This window comes from Podarcis erhardii (genome assembly GCF_964252035.2).
Source record: "Podarcis erhardii genome assembly, chromosome: 3".
In the NCBI taxonomy this organism is placed as follows: Eukaryota; Metazoa; Chordata; class Lepidosauria; order Squamata; family Lacertidae; genus Podarcis; species Podarcis erhardii.
The window spans coordinates 50,607,086-50,618,429 of NC_138507.1; the positions used below are offsets into that span (position 1 = coordinate 50,607,086).

An 11,344-nucleotide genomic window follows, 5' to 3' on the forward strand; every position below is an offset into this window, starting at 1 on the left:
TGCATAATCTGGTTTTAAAGCTATCCAAGGCCATAACTATCATATCATTTGGAGAAAAATAAAAATCTCTCTTCAAACTCCATTTAATTTTACAGTATTTAAACCTCCATTAAGCAGTGGCAGTGGGGCACCAGGTCCTTTTGGCTCCATATTTACGGAACTCCCTCCCCATAGAGACTACCTTTTGGTTTTTAGGCAGGAGCTGAAATTCTGAAGCATGTTCGTCTTTGTGTGTATATGTATGCGTGTCTGGTTTTATTTATTTCAAAGGATCCAAGAGTGGTGTGGAATGCACAGATTGGTGCCCACAGGCAAGTAGAGAAATAATTAAACAAAAATTCATTCTGAAAGCTATTTGACTATAACAACGAATGTTAAAAATCTACTAAATCTCCACTGCCAGATAATGAAATAGGCAATAAAAATCATTTATAAGTCACAGTGGGGAAATTATTGCTCCTAATTTAATTTTAATGTGAACAGTTTTAATAAACAGGGCATTCAATTTATGGCAAGCTTATTTTTGTCATTACGTTGTGGTTCAGGATGAAGCCAGGTGATGATAGCTGTGCACCCAATTTCACAATGTCCTGCTCACATTTTTTTTTAATACTTGGAAGCTGACATTAGCCTATATGACTGTAAAAATGTTTTTATTAAAAAGTTTTAAAAGTGGTAGAATTTTTCTTCAGCTTTTTTTGCAGATGGGATAGTGAGAGATGGGAGCAGTGTTGACAATATCAGTCTCCAAGTTCCTCTCCAGTGCTTCAGAGTCCACACTACTCTTTGGTTTACAGAAGAGCTACACATCATGAAGCAGACTGGGAGATGAGAGACTGGGACAGAAAATACACTCCAAAGCCAACCAAATGCTTGTTATGTTATATACATAATTCTGCCTACCAAGCAGCAGTGAAGGCAAAACAAAACAAACCACAACTCTTTTACCACCCCCACTTCATCCTCAAAGAGCTGTGCAGCAGAGTTGCTTTAGGTTATACCAGAAGTAGAGGATGGATCGCCCTTGAACACTGGGCAGCATGCTGTGAACAATTTGCAGGGTACTTTGAGGATAACATCGCAGCTCTGTAGTGTCTTAGATGCCACTATTGCTGCAAATCCAGTTAAGGTGTCCATTGCAGTGCCTTCCCACACTGTGTAGGATCGATTTCTATGGATGTGGTCTGATTATGTGGGCAGGAATCTTGCAGTGATGGGATCTGCTTCTCCTTTTCTTGACTCCTGCCCTCCTGTCTGCTGAAAACTGACTGAGGGGGAAGGAGAGTGGACTGTGTGGGTCTAGGGTGGGGGGGCAGCTTTACTCAATGGAGTGGGATCTGCTGCCCTTAAAACAGGTGGTATTGAAACTACTCCTAAAGAAACCCAACCTGGTCTTTTTGCTCACTGTCCTGAATTTCTCCATGTACAGGTACACTATCTACTATCCGGTGGCTTAGGAAATAACTGAGTGGATGGGAAGAGGGGGCACACACTCACCTACATTTAAACAGCAGCATAGTTCAGCCTCGCTGCCGCCTTGCCCCCAGCTGTAGGGTGGCTGAGGGAGAGGTGGCAGGCAGATGCAAGCCCCATGCTGCTGTTTCAGGTAGCGCAGAGCTTGCAGGCACCCGAGCCACTATGTGGAGAGACGTGTGGCTCGGGCGCACTGCAGGTCCTGCAGTAAGTGCCACCCCTTAAATACGCCTCTGTATTTAAAGCAGTAATTTGTACCAATTTAAAACAGTCATGGCTTCCCCCAAAGAATCCTAGGAAGTGTAGCTTCTTAGGGGTGCAGGAAGCTGTCAGGAGACCCCCCCATCCCTCGCCACAGAGCTACAGGTTTCAAAGTGGCTTACCAATCAGTCCCTCTTCCATAGGAACTATGAGAACTATAGCTCTGTGAAGGGGGATTTGCTGTCACCAACTGCAGTTCCCAGGATCCTTGGGTGGGTGGGCAAGCCATGACAACTGAAAGGGGGCATGCCACTGATTTCAATGCACCGTGCTGAGGAGGCCACAAAGCCTCTGCTCAGCAACCTCTTGCTGAGAGGAGCAGCCTATTTCACCTAAGTCAGGCTCCTCGTTAGAAGCGGACCCTCTTGCAAAATGGCCGAAAACCAGCAACCTTCCTTGGCTGCTGCCGGTTGGCGCGTGGAGCTGCCGTGTTCCTTAGACCCGCTGCAGCCCTCGCGTGATCGGGGCGGTCAGCCAGACAGCGAGCCGTTTTTATTGGTGTGCGGGCGGCGGGGGGGCGGTGGCGAGAGGAAAGCAGCTCCCACGAAGCTCCTCAGAACTGGCTCCCAGGGAAGCGCATCGACTGGGTGAGGACTTGGCGGCGACGGTGGCCGAACCCCGCGGCCGAGTCCTCCGAGGCGCTCCTGGCCAGCAGAGGGCGCTGGCTGCGTCCGACCGAGCGTGGCTCCGCCTCCGCTGCTCCTTCGCCACCGAGCTGAGAGGAAGCGGCGGAAAGGACGGGCGCGGGCCGAGCACCGAGGAGCAGCGGCAGGGCCGGGGCTGCGGGCGCCCGGCGGAGGCAGGTAGCGTGGCGTGCGCGAGCTGGTGCAGGAGAGCCGCTTTTGGGGGATGGGGGGAGGGGGTTTTGCTGTGGGCTAAGAGAGGCCGGGGTCGGGCCGAAGCTCCACCAGCTCCCCGTGCAAATCCCCCCTGGACTGGGAAGCCTTAAGTCTCACCTAGTTCAGTGTCGCTGTCCGAGGCTTCTTTTTGATTTGTACCGCACCAAAGGGGCGGGTTGCAAGAACCCTACGCGTGCGTTTCTTTGGGAGTGAAGGCTCCGTTGAGCGAAGGCTGCAGTCCTCTGCACACTTTTCTGGAAGGAAAACCCCGCTGAAAAACGCGGCACCGTTAATATTTATTTCCGAGTAAATATGAGGCGTAGAATAGGGCTGGAGGTGTCTGCAGTCGTAAGGTCACTTACCTACTGAACTTACGGGGCTTGATTTTAAATGATGATCACCTAGGATCTGGCTGCAGCACCAGTTGTCCACCGGGATAACTTACGTGGAAAGTTTCACTCATAGGATTGAACTGTAAAAGCAATATACTGTATGATATTCTATGAATGTTATAGGGGGAAATTCTTTAAAAAATATATATCAAAAATCCCTCCGAGGTTTAACTCCAGTTCCCTTTCCCATCGGAACTTGTTCCAACAATCTGGTGATAAGGCATGGACTAGGGGTAGGACCCCCCCCCCTTATTTAATGATGTGTTTATGCACAAATGGTTTTGGTTGTACAGATCTAAGAAATAGTAACTATTGTAGAAGTATTTGTGAAGGAAGAGTATGGCACTGTTCTCTTTTGTGTGTTTGTGGTTCACACCTGTTCCAGAGAAAATGAAGTTGTATGGTTCATCGCTTCCACACAACTGGACACCAAGGGCTTATGAGGTGGAGGAGAAAAAAAGTGTGTATGGTGGTGGAGAAAAATACAGATCTTTGGTGGAGGAGGGAACACCCTCTGCCAACTTTCTAAGTTTTGATTGTTAATTTATAGTATTCTTGGGCTGCCTTTAAAAGTAAAACTCCTCTCAAGGCAGCTTGTAGTAAAATGCAATGAAATACACCTGTACAGATAAGACCATCAGAAATAACAATACAACAGTACCAAGTCCCATCCCCCTACTACCTGAGAGTGATTTTTAAAATAAAATATGAGGGGTTGATACTCACATATTGATAAAGGTGCCATGGGTGCCAGCATAAAATGTCTTTGATGGGCAGCAAAAGAAGAGGTAAGGATCTGGTGAGTGCTGTCATGAAAAGGCCCTGTTCCTGATTATAAACACAATGATGTGGAGAACTGTAAACCAACTTTGGAAACAGCAGTTGAGGACAAGTGAGTCTTTAGGGCTTTGCAGAACACCTGATGTGACAGTGTCTGTTGGAGTGCAGGTGGCAATGGGTTTCAGAGATATGAGGGTCAATGCAGAAAAGGCCCTTTGCCCTTTAAGTGCTTGGTATCTTGCAGGTTATAGGGGAGTGGATATTTCCCCATTGTTTGGCAAAGGTGACCACTGCCTCCAATAAGAAAAGCCAATGCATGGCCTTTTTTGGTTGTGACACAGCTCAAATGGGAGAACAGTAAGGACTTCCTTCTTTTGCTGCAATATTTAGGACTGGACAAGTTTTAAGACAGCAGTATTATGTTGGTCTTGCAGATTACTGAATTCGTATAGCTCTTTGTGACACTATGCAGGGAGTTAAAACAACATCTGCCATTTTGGCTTATATTAAACTGTTTGATTGCGGCTTGGCTGCATAGGATGGGAAAGGATTAGATATGAGCTGAAAACAGGGGAACTGGGGATAGCTGCAACACTTTTCTCTCTGTATGTGGTGCTGAGAGGCTTTACATTGCATTTGAGCACACACACACATTGGGATTGCATCCCACAGATGTGTATATGTAGTGCGTATGATCCATTCATACAATATACTGGTAACTGGCCCCCTATTTATATGGTGGGACTCTGGACAGTTATGAAATCTGTATAAGCAACTTGCATGGCTCACTTCAGGTACATGTTCATACAAGTGCAAGATGCATTACCAGTAAAATACAGGCTAAGTAGAGCACTTTTAAGCCCTAGTTCAGAGAATTAAGGGGAAATGGGCTTTAAAAATGCTTGACTTAATCAATTATGGACTATGGTGAATAAATATTATGTTAATGATTAGAACCTGGTTCTCTTTAAAAAATTTTTTTATAAAAAAAAACCATCTGAAGCTCTTTCTACAGTATAGTGGTACCTCAGGTTACAGACACTTCAGGTTACAGACTCCGCTAACCCAGAAATTGTACCTCAGGTTAAGTACTTTGCTTCAGTATGAGAACAGAAATTGTGTTCCGGTGGCGCGGCAGCAGCAGGAGGCCCCATTAGCTAAAGTGGTGCTTCTGGTTAAGAACAGTTTCAAGTTAAGAACGGACCACCAGAATGAATTAAGTTCTTAACCTGAGGTATCACTGTACTTCCGTCATTGTTTAATGCATGGGGAGGTGGATTACTAATTCTTATTGAAGAATACAAGATTTAGGAATCTTGTAAAACTCATTAGTTACTGAGCCAAACTGACTGTTAAATCTTTTGTTCCAGGGTATGCTATGACGGGTTGCAGATTGCCGCTTGGTGCTTTTAGAAATCTAAATGTTTGGCTTGGTCTCGTGGAGAACTCCCCTTATAAACTCTGCACACCCTGGAAAAGGCTTCTTTATTCTGCAAGCCAGCAGCAAGTAACGGCAATTGCCCCCAAACATTTATGTGTTTCTCCTTTAAAACACCAAGTATTTTTAACACCATTGCCCAAAAGTGCACTGAGGATTTCTGTACGTCTCAAAAGCAACAAAAGTTATCGGAAGAACGCAAAACAAACTGTGCCAGAGGAGACTGAGGAGGAAGATGAAAACGAAGAGATAAGTGATTCAGAAGATGAGTTTGAGGATGATCCTAATATAGTGAAAGATTACAAAGATCTCGAAAAAGTAGTACAGTCTTTTCGATATGATGTAATAATGAAAGCTGGTTTAGACATTGCAAGAAAGTAAGTATAATAATTTGCAAATAAAATAGATCAAAAGAGGTAGCCAATGGTTTTCTTTTATGCTCCTTACTACTAAAGCTAGTTGTAGATTATCATCTGCCTTTTTCATCAGGAATAAAGACAGTGGAAATTTGTCACTTCTACCATTAAGAAATGTTTTCAGAAATTCCTACCGGAGTAGACTGCCCAGTTAAAAAAATAAACGGGACCCTTTGAATTAGCAAATGCAATTTTAATAACTAAAGAAATCTCATTTTAAAACTTATTGAAGAGTCTGTACTTCAAAAATTTCTAACTTGCAGTCCAGTGACCTTGCCTTCAAACCTCAAGCTTCGCTGGCACTATGATGTACCCAATATTAAACTTTGGTTTAATATATGAAAGCTTTACTTAGACTTAAGAATTACAGCATTGATTCTACCTCGCTAAGGCCCTGTTCTTGCCTTTTGCACAGACATTGTGCTTCTAAATCTGCCATGTTAGAAAAGATATGTGCAGAAGTAGCTGAAGGTGTTTTACTGGCTATGTGTATTCTTGGTGGCTTTTTTTATGGGACACTAGCAGTGGTTAATGTAAGAAAAATTAAGGATTCTTTTCATTTCAAAGCAAAGTGGAAGATGCGTTCTATAATGGCGAACTCAGGCTGAATGGAGAGAAACTATGGAAGAAGAGCAGAGCGGTAAGGTTTTCCAGAAAATAGTTTATGTCTTAAACTGAAAAGAGGTTATATGTCAAAAACTCAAATTATCTTTAACTGGCAAATGCTTATCCACATTATCTCATTCTACACATACAATATTTATATTACTAGAATAATAGATCCTCATAAAGGGCACACTTGTTTGCAGGATCAGCACCTAGGATAAAGGTTGCCACCTGCTGCACCTTCATTGAGTTACTAGGAAGAGTTTAAAACATCAAAAATAGGAACGTCCGGCCTACCCTAGTTAAGTGAGTGGATGATTTCAGTAGTATGGATTGCACCCTGTCTTGCCTTGTTTATAGTATTACAGTCAAAGATGAAGAGCCATTGTGAAAACTCTGCCCTCCATTTTATTGGATAAGATTCAGACTGGTGCAGTAGATGGGCCCAAATGGGTCCCATTTCCAGTGGATCCATTGCTGATCCTACTTCATTTCCCAAAGCCCTCTTCTGGGGCCTTTTGCCAGTAACTATTGGCAGTAGCTTCCTAACCCCTCACAATTTGGGTGGGTGCCTCAGGCCTCAAATGCCTGAAAGGCTGCCTCGTCTACAGACCCTTTTCAGTGTTGACATCAGTAGAGAGGGCCTGCCTGGTAATTTCACCGCCCTCAGAAGGTAAGGATTGTTGGCCTGGGAAAGAGCATTCTTTGGGCATCCCCTAAGTTGTGGAAATCCCCAGAGAGTTCACTATACAGTTTTCATCATATGCTGAAGACGCACCTCTTTCCCCTGGATTTTGACACTTGAGATATATATTTTGAAGACAACCCCCCCATTATTATGATTGTAATTTGTAATTTGTTTTGGATTGGGGTTCCTTTTTGCTCTATTTTAAATGGTCGCAAACCACCCGGGAACCTTAGGGTGAACAGCAGGTAACAAATCAATTTAATAATAATAATGGTGGCAGAGCCTATTGAAGCCGAGAGACTACCTCTGCCTGTTCCTCACTTCCTCTTGCAGCACAGATTCGGGGTTAAGATTGCACTCTAATACTTCAATGATGCCATCAGCTTTTGTGGAACTACAACAGCTTGTGCCACCGTAGATTAAGGACATAAAAGCCCTGCTGCATCAGGCCAAAGGCACATCTAGTGAGGTATCCTGTTGTCAGTGGCCCACCAGATGCCGATAGGAAGCCCATACCATAAGCAGGACCTGGGCTCTTCCCACTTCATTTCCCAGCAACTGATACATTCTCTGCCTATCCCCCCACCCCTGGCAGTCCTCTTGGTGCCACAAGACTCTTTGGCCATGGCTGCTTGGAAATCTCCATATTGTCCTCATTGCAGAAGCTCACAAGACAGTAGAGAGATGAAGCTGCAGCACTTCCATCATAGCCGATGCTCTGCAGCTCTGTTGGCTGCTTTTCTCTAAGGTCCCGGATGAAAAGTGCAGGGATCAAAATGCCAAGCAAGTTACTCCAACTTATTTCTGGAGGCAAAATAAAACATGCTGTGTTTCTTTCTCTCCCCCGCCCCACCCCAAATCTTCAGGTAAAAGTCGGTGATACACTGGACCTGATAGTTGGAGAGGACAAAGAAACAGAAACTGCTGTAGTTATGAGAGTTGTCTTAAAGAAGGCATCCGACAAGGTCAACGATGAAAAATACAGAGTGGTGTTAAGGCGCTGGAGGAACTTAAAGGTGCCCAAGCAGGATGTATTTAAGTGAACTAGGATTTGCATGTGGCAGAGGTTTCCTTGTGAACAACTGTTGGTTATACAATATATGAATTTTGGTTAAACAAAATTCCTGCATTCTTTTTTTAAAGAAAATAATATTTAAATGGGTATGCGATGGCATGATGCCACCTTCCTTACTGTGAACATCACTTTTTAGTTTACTGCTTTTGTTCCATACTGAGGGAGAAAGCAATGTTTCTATGAAAAGATAGAACAAAGGAATAAAAGGGAAGGTTAATTTTAAATATTCTCTGCTTTTGTTTAAATGACATGACCTGGAAGCCCAAAACTAAACAACTTGAGTGGGAAGAAAGCCTGGCTTTTCTTTACTCATTGTGTGGTGTGGTAACAGTAGCCAGTCAGTTCAGGAACCTGGTTTTTCTTTTTCTTTTTTAAATAACCCCAACCTGGTAGATTTAACAATACAGCTTTCCATTTCCATGTGTAATCACTGAGCTGTGGTGCTGATGGTTTATGGTTGCTTTCCTTTTACATATTGTCTGGTGGTATCTTTTGTGAAATGTATTTTAGTATGCTGGCTGCTACGTTTACTAGAGCAGAGTTCCCTTACTCATAGGGGACATGGACAAGATCACGTAGGCCTAGTGCTTCCATGGAATGATTTGTCTCAGGAACTCCAGTGTATATAGGGATTGGCTTAGCAGTGCACTGTGTTATAAAGCCATAGTCATGTACACTGCACATGAAAAAGCCCCATGCTTGTTCCAGTGAGAGTATGGACATCTTAAACATGTAGATTGCTCCATCACTTCAACCCAAGTGGTGGTTCTGGATGCAGAGCCCTCTACATACAGAGTGATCTCCTCTGCAGACGTATACAGAAATCTACATGCACACTGGAATACAGAGGAGTCCCTGGATCAGACAGCATAGGTCTACAAATTTTAACGGGCATTAGCTTTGTATCACAAAGTACAGAGCTTCTGTTTGCAGGTAACTTATTGTGCCCCATGCATTAATTTGGACATGCACCTGTAGAATTCAGTTTGTTTCCATAGCCACTGTAGATTATGGGCTCATCCACACTTGCCTTTTGCCCATGCTTTCTAGGCACAGGTTTGCACTTTAAAGCAGTTTCCGAGCAATTATTTTTTATTTATTTTTTAGCCGCAGCACTTTCCCCACGAAACTGCTCTTTAATGCTGAATTGGAATGAATGGTAATTTGGATTAGCTGCGGATTGCTGTTTGCTCTGATTCAGAAGTAAAGAGTGTGTCTTTGCGTGGAAAGCGCTTGGGAAAAGAAAAAGTGCTCAGAAGCAGTGCTTTGAAGTGTGGATCTGTGCCTAGAAATGTGGCACAAAAGTAATTCTTGATGAGCCCTTGGCAACCAGATGAAGAGGTGCTAGAGGATAAAGAGAAAATCATGTGAAAATATAATGGTCGCCTTATCTCCAACACTCACATGATATAGGAAATCAAAGCACATGATGCCACTTTAAAGGTAAGTATTGTATGTCACCCTAAAAATGCTTCCCCCCCCCCACACTGTTATTTTTGTTAATACAGAATTGTGGCTGCCTTCAAATGTCATTTGTTGCCATGTGAATAAGAAATCCTAGTGTTAAAACTAGCTTAATAAAGTCCTTCAGAATATATGAAACAGTGTAAATGCATTCTTTGTGTCCTTTAAAGATTTGTAAGGACTAGTAAGGTCTTGGTTTTCAAAATGATTATGATGAACATAGTGAAATAATTATAGGACTGTATCCCATTGGTTGTATCAAAAGAAATTAGACCTGTTCTATGTGTTACTCAAAATATTTTCTAAACATGGACAAGGGCACAAATCTATAGGTTTTGAGAGGGCATTCCAAGGCCACAGGAAAAAGAGGGAGGTCTGCCAAAAGTGGGTATGATGGGGGCTAATTTGGATCCACTGGGGCCAGAATATAGAGAGAAGTATAACAGCCGAGGGGACCAATCTGGGACCAACAGGAGGAAAAACCTAAAAAACCCCCAACCAATTTAGACAAAATAGGGGAAGAAAAACAGCACCTGTACAACTTTGGTGCTGCTAGGTTTGGCTGTCTTCCTACCCCAATAACCCTGTAGGATTTCAGAGATACACTTTTTAAAAAAAAAAAAAGTATAGTGTATATACTTTTAAGTTAAGAAATAACTACATTTTTCTAACAACACACTATTTTCACCGTTCTTTTGTAAGCCTTCCCTAACATAGAACCTTCCATGTTTTGGTCGACAACTCCTATCACCCTTAATCATGCTGGCTGGGACTTGCAGAAATTGTAGTCCAAAACACTGGAAGAGCACCAGATTATGGAAGGCTGCCTTATGTTGTCCAAAGAAGTTGGCATTATTGGGTAGCACAACTAAATAACACCCAAACCCTGCATTTTGCTAAATATGTAATATTATACAGAGAAATATAGACATATTAGTTTGCCTTTGGTAAAAGGTTGACTTGACTCTAATTAGGACACAGGTAGTATATTCATGGATTCTAGTTGTGCTATTTTGGGATGTTGTTAACTCCTAAGAAAAAAATGACTATTGTCTACTACTAAACTGTCTCAACAGGGCCTGGCCCATTCTTGGGGTTCAAAAGAAATAAAGAAAAAGGGTTTGTAATTGTGGGAGAAATATAGTCTTGAAAGCTGCTTTAATGTATCAAATTTAATTTGGTTGCTACAATATAAATTTTTATTTGGATATATAACGATCTAAATAATCGCACAAGAGTATCAAATGAATGTGCTAAACCAGAAATAACTGGTATTAAATGATCATTGTCACTGCATCAGACAAGCATCTGAGTCCAGAGCTCATTGCATAACCAATGTGCACATGGAGCTATTATTTATGCAGTCTGCCCTATTCAAGGAGACAGCAGATCCACAGACAGGGATTAGCTGAACTAAATGCTGGAAAGCTCCATGAGCATTTTAGAAATCCAGTGGGTTTCATCCAGAGGAAGTCAGCCGTGGTTTAGTCCCATTTATTTAAGCAAATGGGACTAAAGTGCAGTTAACTTCATCTGGATCCAAGCTGCCCAGTGCCTGTAAATAAAAAAACCCTGATGATTTTATTTATCCCTGTTACAACTGCCAAAGAAAAAGGAAAACAAAGCCTTAGTGTGATGTAGCCCTCCAGGAAAAGGGAGGAAGGCTGACATTTCACTGGTGTTTGGGCATACTGAATGGAAGCATACAATCCATTAGTATTTACCTAAACTCCAGTAAATTCAAAAACAAAGAGGTTTCAAGTTAACTATTAGTTACAATGATTAAGGAAAAGTTCACAGTCTCCATGATATTGAAATCCTCTGGGTGACACTGTACTTGAAGTTATAAATATAAAATCAACATACAATGAAGAGGGTCCTTGCTATATAGAAGTCCAAATAATCAAATATA

General features: G+C 42.6%; 1 protein-coding gene across 2 annotated transcripts; it reads left to right on the forward strand.

The window, feature by feature from the left end:
• Positions 1-2,382: 2,382 nt before the first annotated feature.
• MTRES1 (mitochondrial transcription rescue factor 1) lies at positions 2,383-9,570 on the forward strand. 2 transcript variants are annotated; one of them, XM_081857541.1, is made up of 4 exons: positions 2,383-2,537; positions 5,116-5,560; positions 6,167-6,239; positions 7,760-9,570. In XM_081857541.1, exons 2-4 carry the CDS (start codon positions 5,124-5,126, stop codon positions 7,934-7,936), a joined length of 687 nt encoding a protein of 228 aa, XP_081713667.1. In that variant the 5' UTR covers positions 2,383-2,537; positions 5,116-5,123; the 3' UTR covers positions 7,937-9,570. The 2 variants fall into 2 exon arrangements, with proteins under 2 accessions (XP_081713667.1, XP_081713668.1); XM_081857542.1 differs by having other exon boundaries at positions 2,428-2,533.
• The last annotated feature ends 1,774 nt before the right edge of the window (positions 9,571-11,344 follow it).

What these genes read in the sequence shown, in the direction of transcription:
- MTRES1 (XM_081857541.1), top strand. Translation starts at nt 5,124, where the DNA reads ATGACGGGTTGCAGATTGCCGCTTGGTGCTTTTAGAAATCTAAATGTT. An exon ending in GGTTTAGACATTGCAAGAAA is followed by an intron (nt 5,561 to 6,166) that starts GTAAGTATAATA and finishes TTCATTTCAAAG; the next exon opens with CAAAGTGGAAGATGCGTTCT. An exon ending in TATGGAAGAAGAGCAGAGCG is followed by an intron (nt 6,240 to 7,759) that starts GTAAGGTTTTCC and finishes CCAAATCTTCAG; the next exon opens with GTAAAAGTCGGTGATACACT.